At 40.3% G+C, this 22,453-nt stretch overlaps 1 protein-coding gene across 1 annotated transcript in view; it reads left to right on the forward strand.

Annotated features, from left to right (window-relative positions):
* The first annotated feature begins 1,008 nt into the window (after positions 1–1,008).
* The window catches only part of MICU2 (mitochondrial calcium uptake 2), a 70,038-nt gene continuing 48,593 nt past the window's right edge, over positions 1,009–22,453 (forward strand). Inside the window, exon 1 of the mRNA XM_083737018.1 lies at positions 1,009–1,256. Coding sequence (XP_083593144.1) covers positions 1,041–1,256 — 216 coding nt within the window. The 5' untranslated portion in view covers positions 1,009–1,040. The remainder of the gene's footprint in view (positions 1,257–22,453) is intronic.

The following is a 22,453-nucleotide window of genomic DNA, read 5'->3' on the forward strand; positions in this document are numbered from 1 at the left end:
CCCGCGACTTCAGCACTACCACCTCTCCCACCACCCACGCGCAGGCTTCACACGATCTCTTTTCCCAATGGAAATCGCGCGTGCGCAGAGAGAGAGGGAGGGAGAGAGAGGGCGAGCCTTCGTTCTTAACAGCTGGAATCGTTTGTAGACATAGCAAAAGTTCAGAATGGCAGTTTAATGATGAGGCAGAACTTCCAAGTTCCTTTTCGCGGGTTTCTTTTTCTGCCTTTCCTAGGACACAACGGAGAAGATACCCTAAAAGAGCGGCGTCGTTTGAGATCGAGGTGCCCAACCAAAAATGAAAAAGAACAAAAGCGGGGATGGACGTTCTTACTCTCTGTGCTTCAGATCTTATTTTGTGTTTGTGAGGGCGGGGGAATGAGTTTAGATTTTAGAAAGTAAGAATTGCATTGCCGGTTCCAATTCCACAATCTCCACCCATAATGAAAGTTGCAGATTTGGGAGGGAAGTTTATGGCAACAGTCCATTATTAATATATTGCTGTTAAAGCTGCGGGTTTGCAGTCAGCCACTCTCCCCAAAGACGGCAGCCAATGTCATTTTGATGAGAGTGCCCTTTCAGACCTGCTTCCAATCCAAAGCTACCACTTAAGTCGCATGCAGAAGAAGCCATGGGCTCCATTAGTTTGCATAAAGACGCTATCAAATATTTTAAGTTCTGCTTAAAAACACACACATTCTTCATGCAAAAAGGATAACAGTTGCTGCAATTTTCCCCAGGAAGACATCTGAAGGCAGCCCTGTTTAGGGAAGTTTTTAATATTTAATGCTGTATTGTTTTTAACACTGGATTGGAAGCCGCCCAGAGTGACTGGGGAAGTAAATAAATATAGGCGGGGTATGTATGTATGTATGTATGTATGTATGTATAAATAAATAATTATACGTGTGAAGGAGCGGCGGGGCAGGGGAAATCATCAACATCATCCCGGAAGCAGCAGCAGCAGCGTACGAATCTACCTCTTGAAAAGTCTATAGTTCCTGATAGGCGCTCGCGGCGCTCTTGCTACTTCCGGGAAAATGGCGGCGGCCTGGAGAACCGTTTGGGCGGTTGTTTCCCGGGGATACGTGAGGCGCGGCGGGGCGCCGGTGCTGGGTACTCTGCGGGCCCACAGGCCCCGGGCGGGCCCCTGGCTTGCCACTGCCGCTCTGGTCGGAGGCGGCGCGCTCGTGGGCTTTGGCGGAGGATGGAGCGGGCAGGGCGGGAGCGGCGGCTTCCTGACAGTCCTGGCTCAGGTAGGAGACGAGGAGCCGCTGCCGGCCTTCCTCCCTTTCCTCGGCGTGGAAAAAACAGCGGGAGCCTCGGGGGCCGAAGCCAGCGCGCTTGCCCAACCCTATTCCCTGTTCCTTGGTTGGTTTCCGGGCGGTTTGCGCGGCTCCCTGCCTTCCATCGAATGGGAAATATTCATAACCCGCCTCTCACGGCAGCGTGTGCCCGGGCGGCGTGGCGTTTCAGATGGGGGCCGCGTCAGTCCTGTCGCAGCAAGAACAAAAGGGGCCCGCCTTCAATACTTGGCACGCCTCGTTGGGGCTTAAGCTCTGGGAAACCCAAGAGTCTCATGACCTGTCATCTTTAGAGGCAGGGATTTTGTTGTTGTTGTTTAGTCCTTTAGTCGTGTCCGACTCTTCGTGACCCCATGGACCAGAGCACGCCAGGCACTTCTGTCTTCCACTGCCACCCCCAGTTTGGTCAAACACATGTTAGTAGCTTCGAGAACACTGTCCAACCATCTCGTCCTCTGTCGTCCCCTTCTCCTTGTGCCCTCCATCTTTCCCAACATCAGGGTCTTTTCCAGGGAGTCTTCTCTTCTATGAGGTGGCCAGAGTATTGGAGCCTCAGCTTCAGGATCTGTCCTTCCAGTGAGCACTCAGGGCTGATTTCCTTCAGAATGGAGAGGTTTGATCTTCTTGCAGTCCATGGGACTCTCAAGAGTCTCCTCCAGCACCATAATTCAAAAGCATCAATTCTTTGGCAACCAGCAACTGTAAAAGGGACGGTTTCAACCAGTGGGGATCACCTAGAGCTTAATAATAATAATATTATTATTAATAATAATAATAGACACAGAATAAGCACAGTAACACAACAGTGAAAAGGGTTTTTTAAAAATCAGTTCCGCAAGGCTGAATATAGAGGCATAAAATAGAGTTGTTTGCCCAAGTGCTGTTGACTCATTTATTGCTGCTGGGTTTTTTGTGCTTCAGAGGTCTAAGGGAGTCCATTGGCACTTTTGTCATGGGGGAGACAATGTGATACATGGATATGATGGTGTAAGTAATAATAATAATAATATTTATGCCCCGCCCATCTGGCTGGGCGGCTTACAGCACATGAAAAATTGTAAAACATTATACATTAAGGCAAAACAAACAGACGGACAGACAAACCAACCCCACTGAGGGCAGTTTTATAGTTTTGAGTTGCAGCGCCGATACCTAAAGGCGGAGTAAAAAAAAAAGAGGAAAACTCAAGGAAGTGGTTATATGTGGATGTGGGGTGAGGGGGAGAATGGCTTACAGTATCTAGAAAATAAATGCAATGCTTGCTGGCTTTCCAGTACTGTACGGATTCTTGGAGTTTGAATATGAAGCAGTGCTGTTGTGCTGTGTTAAGAGAAATACTTTAGGAAGGGTGGGTAGGTTTGAATCAGAAGTTGGTGTCCTCTGAAAGTAAAGGGCAGTTAAACTGAGCTTGAACCCTGGGAAGATGGAGGGACTCTGGGTTGGTGGTTTCTGTGTCTGGGAGATCAACCCGTTGCCTGTTAATGGATGGGGTTGCTCTCCCTATGAAAGAACAGGTTCGGAGCTCCTGGATCCATAATTGTCACAGGAAGCTTAGGTAGGTTCAGTGACTAGGAGTTCATTTGCCAGCTATGGTACTGTGACCATTCTTGGACAGAGATTGATTTACCATCGTGATTCATGCATTCGTAATGTCAGGCCTTGATTATTGCAAGGTGCTTTATGTGTGGCTACCCTTGGACCTATTTCAGATGCTCCAGTTGGTACAAAATACTGCAGTTAGACCGCTGATGGGGATATGCTATTCGCAGCACATAACTCGGGTGTTCAAAAGCTTGCACAGGGCCAGGTTCAAGGATCTTTTATAAATTTATAATGTCTCTGACAAATTAGGCCCTCAATGATTTTTAATGCCAGATCACTGAGGTCTTTGTGAAAGTCCTTGTTACTCGTGTCTTATATATCGACCAGGATTTCTGTGTCCAGTATTGTGGGCCGAATTTTGTGGAACTCCCTTCCAGTTCTAGTCACACAGGCTGTATATCTTGAGCCCACTGAATACTTTTTTATTCTAGCGGGCTTTAAAACTGAAGTCTGATTTTATATTTCTTGTACACCACCTAGAGACAGTTGTAGTTAAGTGGTATACTAATTTTTCGCATAAAATAATAATAAAATGGCTTGACAAAAGATGTGAAGGAAGATATATGGAAGTTAATTGGCAGCAATATATGAGGAGCACAATTACATTTCACTTTAAGTGAGTAAGTCAGTATTTACAATGCTATTGTTGTAAGTAAACCTGACAGGAGGAAGTGTACTTGCTTCTGCTTAATAGCATGTAGAAGAAGAAGAAGAAGAAGAAGAAGAAGAAGAGGAGGAGGAGTTTGGATTTGATATCCCGCCTTTCACTCCCTTTAAGGGAGTGGCTCAAAGCGGCTAACATTCTCCTTTCCCTTCCTCCCCCACAACAAACACTCTGTGAGGTGAGTGGGGCTGAGAGACTTCAGAGAAGTGTGACTGGCCCAAGGGCACCCAGCAGCTGCATGTGGAGGAGCGGAGACACGAACCCGGTTCCCCAGATTACGAGACTACCGCTCTTAACCACTACACCATACTAGCTCTCAATTATTATAGGATATTTATTATAGGATATTATTATAGGATATTTGTTATTATAGGATAACAAAGGTGTTAGTCACTGGCAGTACCTGTGGATGAATAAACATCTGTTTTCAGTCTTACAATCAATTAATTGTAACTGGTTTACATCAACTTGTGATGTTTAATTTTCCATAATGCTGCTATATGTATTTTAAGTTCCATTGGGCTGATGGAAGTTACTTCTGAGCAGTCATGTATAAGATTTTATCACTAGGGCATTCATTGTTCAGCTGTATGAAGCTAAAGTTTAGTCACTAAACATACATCAAAGTATCAAATAGTTCATTTCCTTTAGTTTATATTGTACTGGCATAACTTTAGCTTGTGCTTCTCTAGTATAACATACCGTATTTTTCCATCTATAAGATGCCCCCATGTATAAGATGTTCCCTATCTTTGGGGACTCAGATTTAAGGAAAAGGGGGGAGATATATCAGTGTATAAGACGCCCCCTACTTTTTGACATTATTTTTTAGGAAAAAAGCCTAGACTTATACGGTATATTCTAGTGGACAATATTTTTTCCCATTTGCACTATGCCAGAATGTCAGTGTGTAAAAAGTTAGGAGCTTGTGTTATCTGTGTAGCTCTCACCTGATGCTTAACTTTGTTTACATAAAAATGTACTGAATTGGTTCCTGTAAGATTAATATATATTTACTCATTCAGAAAAAAAATATTTCACAAGTAAAATGCTCAACTATGCTGTCTGAATTGCATCATGTAGGAAGCCATATGTTTTAAAAACAAATAAGGACATTCATGATTTCAAAAAGAAGTTACTTACAAAACACCCTTTATGTCCATCTCTGTCCTTAAAAGGCCATGGGAATTACGTGGTTGCTGTCTGGGGTTACTTTCATTCCAAATATCAATGCTTTGTTTCTTAGGAGAAGTGAAATAGGATAAACCTTATGTCTCCTGGTGAGTACAGAGAGTCTCCAGATCCAAATAGGAAGCATTGTGTCTATTTCTAGACACCCAATAATAATAGAACTGGTGTAGCATAACGACTGAGGATAGAATGAAGGGAAGTCCCTGGTTCAGACTTTTAACTACAAATTGCCTAGCAGGCCTTAAGAGAGCTGCTATTTCCCACCCACTCACAAATTTACAATATGAGGAAACTTTGCGGCCTTAGGTCTCTAGTAAGGATTACTGTTTTATTGTGCACAAACCATTCTGAACACTTGAAATGTACAGTACTAATCCATATATATGTCATGTTGCTTAGACTTTTGTGTTGTCCACCTCTGAAACTAAACTTTTGTTAAAATGTAGTGACTCTTGTAATTCTCCACATTTAATTTAAAATACAGTAACTTTCAGTTATTCAAATTGTGAATAATTTCAGTCGCCCTCCATTTCTTTCCCGTGCTCTGGATATTTCCTGTTTTAGAATTTAGGATGAAGGTAGTACATCAAATTTCTGCAGTGCTCAAAATAAAAAGCTTTTTCTTCTGTGTGGACTCTGCGTAGCAATTAGCACAGTCATTTTCCAGTGTTGTTGGATGCCAGACATAGTGATACTTCATACTTGTTTATCTTTAGCACTGTATTTCCAATATCGGAGTCACAGTAATGTACTGCAGAAGATTTTGAGATGGGTCACTTCTGTCAAACATCTGTTGTTGGCTTTGACTTAATGTTTATTTTCAGACAGCTTGCAATCCTCTGCATTAACATGCCACTACACAGCATGCTCCTCTCATTAACCAAGTTGGGCTTGGAATGTCTTGTCTTCATGGGTTTACTTTTGTGATCTTAAGCCTTGAGCTCAGCCAGTTCTTTGGTACAGTGATTTGTTTTTGCATTTAATGGCCCTTCTAAATTCTGTGTATTAACTTCAGCTTCTAAATCAAACTAGTCTTTGGTCCTTTCTCTAGATTTATTCTCTGGATGCAAAAACCTTAGCTTTGGAGTCTTCAAAATTGCTTCATTTTTTATTTTATTTTTTAAAGCAAAGTGATTGTCTAGATGGGCTTGCAGTTCAGACAAATGCTTTAAAAATCATAGAGCACTTTATGCATTGAAAGTATTATAGAAATTACCAATAATTTAACTGTACTGTTAATGAGGTATTGTAATGGGTAGACTATACCTTTATTAAGTCCTATCTAGGGGGTGGTGTGCATAACAAATAGTATCCTATACATTGAGTTGTGCTTGCAGGCTTGGAACAGAGCCATTCTCAGTGGGGGCTGAGTAGGAGTTGGTGGCCAAGTTACCTTCAGTTCTAGAACTGATCAACTTTCCTTCTAATTCCCGTCTTTATTCCTCAGTCCATGTCCAAAATATCAGGTTTGGGAAAGCTCCCTTGAAAGATGAAATACAAGAAGATAAAGACAGATGATGTACATATTATAGCAGGAAATTGTTTTGTTGTTTTTGCTATATGTATCTTTATTACGGGAACTACGGGAGGATGTTAGAGGCAGAACATTCTCTTGTTACCTACATTATGGGGAGCTGGCTCCAGGCCTGTTGGCAGACCAGCTCTGTGTTAGAAAGATGTCTGCAAATGTGACATGAAGACTGGCAACATCAATCCCACCATGTGGGAATCCCTTGCAGACAACCACAGTGCCTGCAGACAGACAATCAGGTTGTGTATCCATAGCATTGACCAGAGGAGGAATGATCACTGGGAGGAGCACAGAGAGAAGAAATGCCAGCAGCACAACTGGACACATTCATCTACCCCAGCTGCAACAAAACATGTCTCTCCTGTATCGGTCCTTACAGTCACAGCAGGCACTATAACCTTCCAATAGTTTGACTTCGCCTCCAAATGCTCACTCCTCCTTTGTCTCCTGAAAAAGACAGATGCCAACCAACTATCTGTATTATTATTTATTAGACCACTATAACACCATCAGTTTACAAACAATTAAACACAATTAAAATTGTGAAATTAACAAGCTCATTTAACAAAGCAAGGTACAGTGCCTGACATAATAATTTTGCCACAAGATCATTCATAGATGAAAAATCGAATTATTCACTGAAAAACTGATGAGTAAACAGCATCATTTCATGAAGTTATAGCCTGCAACAATCTCTGGTAATAAAGTCACCTACAGAAGGATTGCTGTTAGAACATTTAATTTAATCAACAAGTCTTCAAATTATGTAATTAAACAGTATTCATTGTTCAAATTGATTTCTTTCCTGCATATATTATGGCTTAGAGCATTATCAAGTTTCACAATATCAAGAATTGGAGAACCTGTTTGCAAGAAGTATACATAAGTGCTTGATGCTCTGCCAGGAGCTTCTACCAGCTGGCTCAGTTGTATGAGCTTATGTGGGAAAAGTCTAGAGTTCCTATTTTAATCTCTGTCCCAGAATATAAAAACAACTTGAATTTGTACAAGGTTCTGCTTAAAATGAACCAGAGATTCTAAATATGTGTGCAAATTGTATGATGGTGATAAGTGGGTATAAAATATACCTAATTACAGTACTATAGTTTTCGTATTATACATTGCTAAGCATGTGTACTTAGAACTAAGCCCCATTGAGTTTAGTTAATATGTATCGGATTGTAGCCTTAAGCATCTTGCAGTGGATATTTTTTCCCTTTTCGTATTATGCAGAACAGGAAAGCAATGTAGTCATTACTATTATGGCCTATGTTATGTATTTTTGTGTGTAATATTTTTCTCAAATGATATCACAACCCTGAGGTCAGCATGTCTTGTCTTACTTCACTGTCTTTTAAACCCCCAAACCCCTAACAAGATTTTACAAATCTTTCCTGGAAAGTCTTTTTATTATATGTTATAATCAAGCTAGGAACTCCCCATGCTGCTTTTATTCTGTATTAAAACATGTTAAAGAAGCTCTTTAAGTATCATGTATCCCTGAAGAAGTTTAAATAACTTGGGTATTAAATATATCCCAAGTATCATGCTTTGCATTAGTGACATACAGACATTGTCATGTTGAGTGACCAAAACAGTCAATAATATAGCAAGTACGGAATCTGTAAGGCCATAATGTTATGTTTAAATTTAGAAATGGATTTTACTTAGGGGTGTGCACTTGTTTCACAACATAGTATCACTTACAACTTTTTGAAAGCAGGATATAAATATCTTGAAACTTTGACTCTGAAAATATAGTGGATCCATGCTTTGTGTTAATATTTCAATTAGGGTTCTGGAAAATATCCAGTACCCTCTTATATACTTGCTTTTCTCTAATCTGCTTTGTTACGGACATTCATTACTTTTCCTATGTGAGATTAATTATGGAAATCCTAAGCATCATTTGCATTTATGCAACAGTGTCTTTAAAATATACTGTATGACCAAAGGAGGATGGTGTTGATGGCTGTTGTTTGTAAGACAACTCCTGTTCTTTCTGTCAACAAATGCAATACCTTTAGTTTCCGTAAGTGTTGACAGATCAATTAGCAGGAATCTAGGTAATTGGGGGCGGGGAAGCATTTTGTCTAAATTATAAAATATGGCATAAACAGCATAACTGCATTGCCAGGCATCAATTTTCCTGTGGCTAATTAATTCTCATAGACACTAATTAATTGGCAGGTGTTCCAGGGTCCATATATTCACATAAACAACACTTAAAATAAGATTGTGTGCATTATACAATTAGTTACGGTACATTATGTTGTAGCCAATGGTGCATGAACAGAGGCAATACTGTACAATTTCTGCTTCGTTTCCTTTCCTCTCCTTCCCCCTGTACTCCGCCCAAAAGGCCTCCCTGGAGGGCCAGGGGACCTATTGAACATTGTGGACTGTATCCTACAGGCTTCCAGAGGGATGCAGAATCACCCTAAATATTGAATGCTTAAATATTTAATGTTAATGGATACAGAATGTTCCTAACTGGTGTATATATGATTATTCCTCCTCTATACTTGTATGGTTAATCTTTCTGTTGTATGTCAGTTCAGTTGGAATTAGCTCTGTGATGTGCCTACTTTGGTGATAAAGCATGGTATTCGGGCATACATAAGCCCAAGGAGAGAAGTCAAAGAAAGGTTTTCATAGCAGTAAGGAGTTAGATTGCCTCTTGAAGACTTAATTCAGAAATAACATGTGCTGGAGAAAGCTTTTGGGTTTAAGGACATGCGCACACCAAGGGCACATTTATAGTGCTCAGTTCCTTCCAACCTGCAAAAATCTTTTCAGGCTCAGCTTATCTTTGCCGTAGAAAGGATTCGGAATGTGAGTTTGGGCTCTAAGAAGCAGCCAAAGGGCTGTTGTGCTTAATAACTGACAAGAGGAGAGTCAGGGGGCTGAAGCATGTTACTAAGGGTCCCACTTGAGTACTTTGTGCTAAGGAGACGCAGGTGGCTCTGTAGTATGAACCACTGAGCCTCTTAGGCTTGCTGATTGGAAGGTCGGCAGTTCAAATCCACCCAACAGGGTGAGCTCCCGTTGCTCTGTTCCAGCTTCTGCCAACCTAGCAGTTTGAAAGCATACCAGTGCAAGTAAATAAATAGGTACCACTGCGGCGGGAAGGTAAACAGCATTTCTGTGCGCTCTGGCTTCCATAACGGCAGTCCATTGTGCCAGAAGCGGTTTAGTCATGTTGGCCACGTGACCCGGAAAGCTGTCTATGGACAAATGCTGGCTCCCTTGGCCTGAAGCGAGATGAACGCCACACCCCATAGTTGCCTTTGACAGGACTAAACTATCCAGGGGGTAGCTTCTGTGCATTATTAGCCTTGGTGTTAATTTTCAGTTTTCCAATCTCATTATGTGGTTCATGTGGTGGTGTTTGTCCTAAGTACAACTGCTCTAAAAGAGTGCTGCAAATGTAAAGGGAGGTACATCGGTATTTCCATGTGATTCACTTTATTTAGCCATGTGGCAGTGTGTTCCAGACCATTCCAAACGCTTTCCAGTAAATGCGCTTACAGAAGACTGTGGCACATCTCAAGTTGATTTTTAGTGCTTAGGTCACCCCTCAAGCAGGCGTTCTGATTCTTTCTTTCTTTCTTCCCATCCATCAATCAAAGACACGAGAGTGTGCTGAAGTTTCTAAGAGTTGGATAGCCTATACAGCAGCGGTGGGGAAACCTGTGTGGCTCAAGGGCCACTTTAACTCATGGTCAGCTTTTGGGGGATGTGTGCTGCTGGTGGGCATGAGCACAGGCAAAAACAGGTAAGACATGGGTAGAAGAACACAGACCAATGGATGTGGTTCTTACATTCTTAGAGAAGATTACCTTTCAGCCATGCAGAAATTGGAGGTTTCTGCATGCACTCACATCTCCATCCTCCACGTGTTCATGCAAGAGACCGTTATCTCAGTTCATGGACATGTTCCATGCGGGCAGCAGCACTTGAGGAAGGTACACAGCGAAGCCACTGAAGGGGGAAAACTGGGGAGGGAGAATGGCCTGAGGGAGAGGGGCCTGAGGGCCAGATAAGAAAGGTCTGGAGGGATGCATCTGGCCCTAAGGTGTGAGGTTCCCCAGCCCCACCATTTACAGACACAGTATTTTGCAGGAATAGCTACATGCAGTAAAAGACATTACAGTGGTACCTCGGGTTAATTACTTAATTCGTTCCAGAGGTCCGTTCTTAACCTGAAACTGTTCTTAACCTGAAGCACCACTTTAGCTAATGGGGCCTCCTGCTGCTGCTGCGCCGCCGGAGCATGATTTCCGTTCTCATCCTGAAGCAAAGTTCTTAACCTGAAGCACTATTTCTGGGTTAGCGGAGTCTGTAACCTGAAACGTATGTAACCTGAAGCATATGTAACCCGAGGTACCACTGTAATGCTGCCTGGAAATGACACAGTATTCAGCTGAACTGTTAGCTGTTGTATTTTTCAACTGGTGTAGCTTTATCTGTAGCATTTTATCATGCTAAGTCACTTTGAGATTGCCTTTGTAAAAAGCCACCAACAAATCTAGTAAATCATCATTTACTAGATTTAGCCCATCACAGTTGTTTTGTTTTTCTAAGTGGTGTTATTATAATAATTATTATTTATTAAATTTGTATACTGCCCTTTATCCATAGAGCTCAGGACAGTTCACATAAAATTACAAAATAAAAACCACAAAATACATAATAAAATTAAGAAGAACAACAGGCCAATAACCCCTCCTCCCACAACACATTTAAAATGTCAGCACTTTAAAATAAACATATGCTTTGGAATCAGTAGTCATTAAATTATATCTACCACTTTGAGAATGTTTAGTTAGCTATGATGGAGAGTTGGTAATCTGTTTCATGTAATTGATGACAATAAGTCTTTATATATGCTGGAAACAAATCAGACCTTTCTAAAACCCAGAAATGTCAGAACAGAGTCACAACTTCTCTAGGGGATAAAATGTAGTGCATTTTAAATGGCAACGAAAGATACCCCTGACAAGTAGGTTCAAACAAAACAAAATTACTGGAACAGATCAAAATGAAGGTGGTATGGCTAATAAAATAATAGCAGTCTTGGGGCCTGTAATTCCTCCTTAGATTAGATACATGATATTTTGTTGGCAGAGAGTTCAAACACTTATTCCCATACTATTAGTAATTTGACTTCAGTCATGCACAGGCTTGTTGACAGCTATTTACTAGAAATCTCCTGTAAAGTTGGGAAGGTAGACCAGGTATCCTGCTGTGCAGCAATAAAGGTATTGGCATACCAGCTGCAAGGGCTATTTTTAGCTCAAGCTTTAGGTTTATGATGGCATTGTGTATTAGTAATAAGCGCAGTAAAATTTCAAAGTAGTAGAAACCTGAACATATTCTGGCATTATGCTGTTTTGTTCCTCCTTTGAGCAACTGGGAATTTAGACCATTCCATCCATCCTGAGTGTGTTATAATGTGTACTGTTTTGAATAAGCCTTCTTGTAAAGCTAAAATTCCTCTACTACACAAGGACCTCAGGATTCTGGCTGCATTGGACATATTTCCTATAGACATCAGTTTTTTGTGGATCCATAGCTTGACATCTGGAGGGCTTATATTGACTTATATGTTTAACTTAAAATATGCGTTATATGGTTATTATGGTTTTCTATTACCGACTATGGTTTTCCATTCCTAGTAGCATTATTGATATATTTTCCATTTGTTTAATTTTATTTAATTCCATTTAATTCCATTTTTAATTCACCCTGCCTTTCCCTTGTTCTGTTTTCAAAAATAATAATTTAAAAATGCTCCTCTTAAGGCAGCTGAGATCTACCCACAGAGGAGCACTGTTCACTAAATGCTGTTGACTTTTTTAAAGTCACAGGCAGGGAACTGACCCAGGACTGGGAAAGTGCCTGCTGAGTAGAAGTTTGATCCATTTGAGCCACCATCCTTAAATACAATTCCACATTATTGCTCCCACATCTGACAGAAGAACATGAGCAATGTCTTGGCATTTAGTATTGACAAAAGCCTATAAATCTTCTAAAATTAAACTGTCCATTATACTCCCATTCAAATCTTCATTAATTACACACATAGTCATGTTTATGAAAATAGTATTAACAATAAGAATATAATTTCAGAGTACTGTACTAATGTATTTAATACAACAGTAGGTTAAATTATAGTGTATTTTAAGACTTCTCTGCCAAGGGCAATAAATTTAACAACATGGTTATTAAAACCTTTGTATAAAACATCATAAGAACAATGCAGACTAAACTATTCTTGCATCCGAAAAGCTGGAATGCAAAGAAGTTTTTATTCTTTATTGCCTCAAGTAAAAATTCTGTGGAAACAGATAAGTGATGACAAAGCTTTGATGTTAATAAACCCAAATGGAAGTCAAAAATCAAAGTGTGTAAACGGCTAGGTTATAAAAAGAGAGATGACAGAGTTATACCCTGTAATTAGGTGTAATTTGTGCTTTTGGCACAGCTATTTGTCCTGTATGAATGAGAGGCTGTCTTACATTTTCTTTGCTTGTATAATAGAATTACAGTACTGACACATCTACTTAAACATGTACAGGGTTTCTTTCTTTCTTTCTTTTTAAAGTATTTGACAACAGCAGCACCCCCTCCCCCCTTGAGATGCCTGACTTGGAGATACATAGCTTTAAAATTGGAAAACTTGAAGCAGCAACTTACCTGGTGCAGGTATTTAGTAGAAAAAGTAGTAGCAAAGTTTTGGGGTGGTAGTAAAATACAGGAAAACCACAGTTTACCTTTCTGGCACAAGTCTTAACCGCAGATGTACTACAAGTTGTCCACACAGACAAGAGAACAATTGAACAATTCAATTAAATAATTTTGTGACCTTGCTTGTTTAAGAGCTGCCTAAATAATGTCTGATCAGGGTTTCAAAGTAATTATATACTAAAAACAACACAATTGTGTTGGCTGTGCTACTGGTCTGGGTTCCATGTAATTGCAGCATCTGCTGGGTTATCAACTTTTTCTGCAACTGGAAGTTGAGAAGGAATGAGGAAGAGAAATCTTTTAACATCAGTGAAACTAGGATTTTATGTTACATTTTTGTAACATTTTTGGTTGGTTATTATTTACAACATTTATAAAAGCGTCCTCATATTTTCTGTTGAATTGTCATCATGCTTAACTCTCTAGTAACAATTTAATAACAATTTAACAATATAGTATTGTATTTTGTATTGCTGTTTCATTATTGCCTGTGCTAAAATTATACCCACGTATTACCACAGTACCATGTATTTAACCTACATGTCCTTCTGTAGGTTTCTAAAAGAGAGATTGCTAAATTCTTAGGTTTAAATCCAGAGTTGCTTAAAATCTTAAGCCTTTAAAATGTACAGGATGTGCTGCAGGCTCAAAAGTAATACCATTTAGTTATATGGGGCTTACTCCCAGATCTGAATGAGTATTGGGCTGCAGCCTTAGTAAACCTTTCTTGTGAGTTACTTTACTTTTTCTTGAATTGCCTCCTGAAGTATTACCAAAATCCTCTTAAAATTTCCTATAAAGCTTTGGTCAGAGGTCATCACAAACTTCATTGGTTTGTAAATACTTTGTTGTAAAATTGGTCATAAATTAGTGTAATTGTTTTTTGCTTAGAAATAGAACTGTCCTCTTGTGACGAGTGCCATTAAAGTTACATAAATATTGGGATTCCAGTTTTAAAAATACATGAAAATTCTCTCTCCACGAGGTTTTTAAACTGTTTTTTAAAAAACATTTGACTGGGGAAAACATAAAGAGGTAAGTTTGAAATCATGAAAAATTAGGATAGTATTTGCTTTCCTGAATTTTGTGTCAACATTTGCTTTATTCCTGCTAGGCAGCGTACAGATTAGATAAGCATGGCAAGCAACTATATATGAGAGGAAAACTAGCTATCTGGAACTACCATAGCTTACCTTTGATCCTGGAAATAGGATCAGAGACATCCAATGCTGTGGGGTAGAAGAAGTTCATTCCTACTATGTGCTTGGCATCTTTATGAATTGTCTCTTTTCATAAGGTCCTAGTACTCCAGTCAGGGTAAAATGCACCCCCAGAAAATAGCACAGGGAGGTGTCTTGGTTTAGTTAAGAGGTGAAATTACAGGGAATCAGGCAGAGGGCCTTCTCACCGGTGTCACCCTCCCTGTGGAACGCCCTCCCATCAGAGGTCAAGAAGATAAATAACTTTGCAACTTTCAAAAGACGTCTGAAGGCAGCCCTGTATCAGGAAGTTTTTAATGTTTGATGTTTTATTATATTTTATTATGGGTTAGGAAACCAGCCACCCAGAGTGCCTGGGGCAACCCGGCCAGATGGGTGTGGTATAAAGAATAAAATTATTACTTATTATTATTAATGAGTTAGGAGTAAAAAGTTAGCTATGAAAACTAAGGTGATCTAGTTGTTTATGGTGTGTTAGGAGTCCTGGATTCAAATCGTTGCGCTGCAGACAGTTTGGACAATTCTGCACAGCTGTAACACTCTGCTCTGTTTGAACAATTTCACACTTGTGCAATAGACTTCCATTAGCACAAAGAGGATTTCCCCTTCCTCTTCTTTCTCCTGCAGCACCCTCTACACCCCACAAAACTTCTGCAGATGTTTGGGGGACCCACTGGAGCAGATTGGGTATGTGTGACTTTATTGTCACATTTACTTTATCTAAACTTTTTTATTCTGCCCTTGGGGACACAGGTGGCACTGTGAGTTAAACCACAGAGCCTAGGACTTGCCGATCAGAAGGTTGACAGTTCGAATCCCCACAATGGGGTGAGCTCCCGTTGTTCAGTCCCTGCTCCTGCCAACCTAGCAGTTCGAAAGCACGTCAAAGTGCAAGTAGATAAATAGGTACCACTCTGGCGGGAAGGTAAACAGTGTTTCCGTGTGCTGCTCTGGTTCGCCAGAAGCGGCTTAGTCATGCTGGCCACATGACCCGGAAGCTGTACGCCGGCTCCCTCGGCCTATAAAGCGAGATGAGCACCGCAACCCCAGAATCGGTCACAACTGGACCTAATGGTCAGGGGTCCCTTTACCTTTACCTTTATTCTGCCCTTTATCATATTACATTTCAGGGTGATATTCAAACACCATGTAAACTACAGGATCTGAAAAGATTCAAATCCTGTCTGATGTGAGACTCAAAGAAAAATGCATTGAATGAGCTCTTAGAAATCAAATGAATTTTCTTACTTTGTAAATTATTTGTCAGTTTTCTTAGTTCAAGCTTGACTGGCAAATGACAGTTGGTGCTGGGAATTTAGTACACCCATTTGTGGATATATTGAGATTTAAAAATAACACATACTTTTAAAAACATCTAGAAGCTAGCTTATTCCCTGTAACCTTTGTTTTGCAGATGGATTTAGAAAGTATGCTGTATTTAAAATCTGAGCATGGATTTAGAGCAGCTTTGAAACTGTTCTTATTGTGGCAGAATAGGAATAGTGTGACATGACTACTTAATCTTTAGCTGGGCCAGGGATTCTTTATACATAATCCCATCTTTCTTAAAAGATGGTAATGCAATGTATGTAGTGCACTGCAAAACGGTTAAAGGAAAACTTGTTAAGCCCAGAGGCCTATAATGGAAGCATTCAGTAAACTGCTTTTGAAGAGTGTTTTGAGTTTTAACACTCAGATTCGTTGTTCTGGAGTTTGTGAGGTCCTCTAGATGTTGCGGAACTCTAACTCCCAGCAGCCCCAGCTAACATGGCTGATGATCAGGAATGCTGTAAGTTGTAGTCCAAGATCTGGAGGCCAAGGGTTCCTTTGTTGTATTGCTTCATTTTGATTAACATTTATATCTTTTTTAAAATGTTACTGCCAGCCCTCTTTATAAAGAAAAAAAAGGTGGTGTTTGATTTATTAGTTAAGCGTCAGTTATCAGTGAGAGTTAAGAAAGGATGTTGCATCGTTATTAAATACAATTCTCATTCTTTTAGACCACTTTAAGTTTTTTCTATAGAAAAATGTTACCTAATATGAAAGTTAAAAGATCTCTTGCTGTTTGTTGGGAAGCTGAACTCTCTTCATACTGGGTACTAGAAAACTTGTTTTGTGTGTTGTGATGGACAACAGAAGCAGTGATCTTTAGTTTGTACCTTCTGTGGCTAATGGATCGTGTGTAAGTGGAGTGCACTACATATACTTAACACTAGCTTTGATGTCTGAAAAATCACTAAAGGATCTTGTTTGAAAAACAAACCTCTTGCCATATTTGTTAGAACAATGAAATGAGCATCTCTTGAAAGCAACTATGTTGCTGTAGGGCAGGGGTCTGCAACCTTTAAGACAAAAAGAGCCACTTGGACTCGTTTCCGAAGGGGAAAAAACTGGGAGCTGCAAAACCATTGCAACATTTAAAACAAATATATCTCCGGAGCCGCGATATGACAGCGGGCGGGAAGGTGACATCGGGACGGTGCGTGACTAACGCACGCACCGCCCCCATGCGAGGTCACAGCCAGTACAGCGCCTGCCACAGTGGGGAGTGTCAGGGCGCACAATGCCCCTCCTCCCCTCACTAGTATCCGCCCCGGAGCCGCGGCAAAGGTGTAAAAAAGCCACATGCGGCTCCGGAGCCGCGGGTTGCAGACCCCTGCTGTAGGGTATTGAAACAAATGTTCCTCAGAAATCTGAGTTTATTGTAAGGAGAGCTCAGTTGCTTTATTCTTTATGGAAATTTTGTCCTTGATGAACCAGCTGTGTGGGCTCGCATAGTTTGCTTCTGTTCTTATGAATGTCTTTCTAAAATAAAGAGAACTACATTGGGTCAAGAGGTTGAACAAAATACTTAGGGAAATTACGATCCTTCACTGGCATACTCATGGCACATACTGGTGGGAAATGATCTCTTGTGTGTGTACCACTTCATCAGAATTAGTTATCTATATGAGCATGTTCTACATATCTATAACTGATTTAAAAAAAGAAAAAACCCACAGAACAACTGTGTGATTGATTGATTGATTGATTGATTGATTGATTAATTTGGGCATAACGTGTATGGTTCTCCACTTCCAAGCAAAGGAGTGCCAGAGCTCAAGCTCAGTAATAACTTTGAATAATGTTTTGCATGGAGAAAAAGATCTCAGTGGCCAAGCTAGGGGAAATGCCTGCATAGAAATTAGTGACCCACATTCAGTTGAAATACACCTGAGCTAGATGGACCAATGGTCTGACTTAGATAGCTTAATAATAATAATAATAATTTTTATTTATACCCCGCCCTCCCCAGCCAAGGCCAGGCTCAGGGTGGCTAACAAGTAATAATAAAAACAAGTTGAATGAATACAACTTAAAAACAAGATTAAAATACAACAATTAAAATATTGAAACATTAAAATATTAAAATGCAGCCTCATCACAGGAGGAGAAAGAAAAAAGAAAGAGTGGGAGGGAATCAAATTGGCTCCAAGCCAAAGGCCAGGTGGAACAACTCTGTCTTACAAGCCCTGCGGAAAGAAATCAGATCCTGCAGGGCCCTGGTCTCATGAGGCAGAGTGTTCCACCAGGCCGGAGCCAATGTTGAAAAGGCCCTGGCTCTGGTTGAAGCTAATCTAACTTCCTTAGGGCCCGGGACCACTAGGGTGTTGCTATTTATGGACCTTGAGGCTCTCCGTGGGGCATACCGGGAGAGGCGGTCCCATAGGTACGAGAGTCCTAGGCTGTGAAGGGCTTTAAAGGTCAAAACCAGCATCTTAAATCTGACCCTGTACTCCACCGGGAGCCAGTGCAGCTGGGTAAATATGCTCCCATGGCAGAGACCCTGTGAGGAGCCTCGCTGCTGCATTCTGCACCCGCTGGAGTTTCTGGGACAGCTTCAAGGGCAGCCCTGCGTAGAGCAAATTACAGTAGTCAAGCCTGGAGGTGACCGTCGCATGGATCACTGTGGCCAGGTTGGGGCGGGAAAGGTAAGGGACCAACTGCTTGATGCGGCGAAGGTGGAAAAATGTCGCCTTGGCTGTTGCTGGAATGGACAGATTCCTGCGGAATAAGACTACCTCCAGTATCTGAGTCAATATGCCTCTGTGTAACTATTGCTAGAAATAACAAATGGGGAGAGTGCTGTTACACTCATATCCTTCCTGCAGGTTTCTCACAGTCATCTGATCAGCCACTATAAACCGTAGAAAAATGAGGAAAAAGCAGCTCAGCTGAGCAAAGCAAAGCAAAGCGAGCAAGAGTCTTTTCTTATATTCTTTTTTGCTAGCCATTATGAGAATTCTAGACTAGATGGGCCTTTGGCCTGATGCAGCAGGGCTCATCTTCTGTTCTTCTTGTATTGGGCAACTTCAAGAAGCCCAGTGCCTCTCCCAGTACTTATGCTTTGCGACCGAGAACCGTGAAAGAGTGATGTACTGCCTAAAGCAGATATCAAAATTGTAGAAGATAAATAATGATGCTCGTATCTGTTGCTATTTCTATGATGTGTCTATTTTTGCCAGAAAAATATGTGCAGTTTATGTGACCTTAAAATGGTTGACTGAAATCCTTTAAGGCAGAAGATACCATACCACAGTATAAATAGCTGTATAGGTGCCAACCATAAATAGGCAAAAAATAATGTGTCTGACTTTAGAGTCATGTGGTTCAGTTGCATCACGTTTGAAAAATATCTGCGAATGGACGGGTGCTGAATTAATGGTATAGTTAAGCTTGTCATTAACACTTATGGCGGGGTTCTTTTTTGGAAACCATTAATGAAACCTCAGCTTTTTAGCAGCTGCCACTTTAAGAAAGCACCTGAGATCTTTAAGGTGGCAATAAAATCATTGTAACTTTTAAGTAGTCGATGTTTTTTAAATTAACATTATGCAGAACAATGGTTAAGGAAGCACTATTTAATATGATGCATCAACAATTTTCACTGGTTGTAGGAATTGTAGGAAATCACTCTGTATTGCAAAAAAAAGTAATACAAAAACTCCTATACATATTCTATGTTGTAGCAAAAATAGTGAAGTTAAGTGAACTTAAAAAAAATATCAAAAAATTAAATGGAGCTTTAACAGCCTCTGCTAAAATACTTTTTAGAGCTATAAACTAACAGAATAACAGGTGCTCCAGCTTTTGTTCACCTATACTTATGGAAAATTCTTAAGCTGGTAGCTTGCTGTGTTTGTGGAGCCAACAGAGTAGGAGTGCCATAAAACTAAGATGAAATACGCAACTAACTATATTTTAACATCTATTATTTATGCTTGCACAACTTAATTTCCATCTTATTTGAACAACATTTTGTGTTTTGTACACTTCATCACAGAATTTGGTTCAAAGCTCACAAAATACACACAATCCTGGTTTTTTAAAAAGTACCGTAATACACAGATTAAACATGTACGTTGTTAAAAATGAGTTTTCCTTTGGGGGGGGGACTGTTTTGAAGAGAGCCCTTACTTTAATTGTATTTATTTAAATCTTTAGCAGATTGTCTTATAAATCTAGGGTCATGTACTTTGCGTGCCTTAATATAACTTATGTGGTGATTACAAATTGTATAAGGGAATGCTACAATACATTTACGGCAATATAAAATTAAAATGCATGTGTCACACGGTATATTGCCCACTGCCATTCTTCTTACTCTATGTTGACTTCATCTTAGATAATAAAAGCAAGACAAAATAAAAATCACAGGTTTTACAGGCTTTTGGTTCCCCAATGTATAGATGTTTATTTTTGGAGCAACATTGAGAACATATACCGTATTTTTTGCACCATAACACTCACTTTTTTCCTCCTAGAAAGTAAGGGGAAATGTCTGTGCGTGTTATGGAGTGAATGCCTGCGGGTGGCGGGGGGATCTGCTGCAGTCGTGAGCAGAGGATCCATGGTTCCCCTTCCTTCCCTCCTCCGTGGTTACAAAGCATGGATCCACATGGATCCTCAGGATTTTTGCATTGGGCTACTCCAAACTCACTGTCAGATCACATGTCTGTGTCCACAGCATGAACCACAAAAATCATATATCCACTATTTTGTTTAGAATTTTTTTTTCTTGTTTTCCTCCTCTAAAAACTACGTGCGTGTTATGGTCTGGTGCGTGTTATAGAGCGAAAAATACGGTAACTGGCTTTTTTGTTGTTGTTGCATAGAGAGTATTGTCAGTAAAGCATTCTTGGTCCTCTTTAGTGGTCTGTAAGGGAAGAGCTAACTCAACTGCATTTGGTATGACCTAAAGTTTCTAGCTGTGCTGAACTTGTGCATGGAGAATACTTTATTCCCACTAGAAGAAAGGTGTAACATAATATGGTTGCAGAGGTGAAACCCTTAGATAAACTCTCTGAATCGACAGTTATACTAACAAATAATGTAGTTCTTATTTTGTCTGACTTGCAATAAATTCAGGAAGGAAATGTCAACATAGTTCTTTCTTTCATCAGAATAGTCTTATGGGGGGTCATTGTTGCAGGATGACACCTTGTTGATTTTCACATTTTGGGGTTATGTCTGTACATAAGGAATAAATGTGTTCATTGCACTTGAGTGGCAGAACAGTTTCTGACCAGCTTATGAAGAATTGTCTAATAAAGAACAGAAAACACTTTTGGAATGTGCCACATTTAGCCCAATCCAATGTATCTTTATTTGGAAGCTTGTTCCATAGGTAGGATACTGTTTGCAATTATGCTGTAGGCACATCTGATTGTGAGTTACGCTTGTAGATGGTGTTCCATCCTCATGCTCTGTTTGAAATACATGTGTGAAATGGATGGAAAATCTTTTTTCTTCCTTTTTCAGTGATCAAATATTGCAACAGACATGGAGGGAATGCCTTTTTCATCACCTGCAACAAATGAATAGCTTGTACATATTTTTTTGTTCCTAGGAAGCTGACTTCTCAGCATTCATTGTATTGAGCTGGGAAGGGAAAGTAAAGGAAATACTATAGTCAGGTAACTGACCCAGCAGCTGGCAAATGCAGCTGATGTGGAAAAATGTAAAAGAGTTTGTCGGGGACCAGAAACTTAAAGGCACTATATGCCTAAATGGAACAATCATTCAACACCCGAAAAGGATTTTGAAAAAGTCTTTGATGGAACAAAATCATTGGGACCAAGCAGCTAGTTGCACAGCTGTAAGAAAGTTACTAGGCTGAACTTACAGATGGCGAGAATGCAAAACAAAAAGTGACATAGTACAAGAGCTCTACTGTATCACACGATATGTTCCGTTGATCATAAAAGGCAGATGATATTGCAGCATGGACAGTGCTATTGGCAGCAAAGATGAATCATGGACATGGTAAAAAAGATTAGCAGAAGGAGTTGGGGCAGAACACAGTTCTGTAAAGTGTGTAAAGCATGTGTTATTAGAATAACTGAAAGCTGATTGCTTCCTTTTTGGTACTTACTGCATGTTGGCTTGGTAATTTTTGTTCTCCTGAAAGATTCAGGGCTGCTTCTTACAGTTCTACAGAAAGTGATGCCTGAATTTATAGATCTATAACATATTATCCTGTGTTAACTTCCTTTCAAAGCTGGCATGGGTATAAACTGGTGTAACATATTACTGATTGGCACCCTGATACAATTCAACTCCTAACTGCACCCCTCTCAATACACAGATGAGAGTAGTCCTCCTGTGCCTCTGTTTTAACTGGTGAGAAGTGTTGCTTAGAACAAATATATGGGAAGTGGGTAGCCTATGCATGATATTGAGTGATTTCCAACATTGGTGTTACTGAGAGTAGAACCATTGAAATCAGTTGACTTGTTACTTAAATCCATTTATTTTAGGTCCATCCTCAGTATGACTAATGTTGGATATCACCCTCAAAAAAAGACATCATTAGTGTTGATTACTTTACCAGAGTAGTTATGTATAAATGTATCACTTTCTTTGTTTTAAAATGAAAATTGAGGTGACCATTGACTGAAAAGCAGCAGTCGTTATCAGGGCTGCAGCATTTACCTGATCTCCTATCAGAGGCATTGCTGTAGTTGCTGCTGCTGTTTCTTTGGTGATCACTCATAGCTGAGTAAGATTGTCTTCCATGAACATGGTCTTAACAGTGAGTCCGTAAGTGACTGTGGAGGCCAGTTATGGATCCACACATCCTTCCACAGCAGGGACATAGGTTTCTGGGCAGGAGCTGATCATGGTGAGGGTTTGCCAAACGCGCCTT

The sequence above is a fragment of the Podarcis gaigeae genome (genome assembly GCF_964106915.1).
Source record: "Podarcis gaigeae genome assembly, chromosome: 4".
Taxonomy (NCBI): domain Eukaryota; kingdom Metazoa; phylum Chordata; class Lepidosauria; order Squamata; family Lacertidae; genus Podarcis; species Podarcis gaigeae.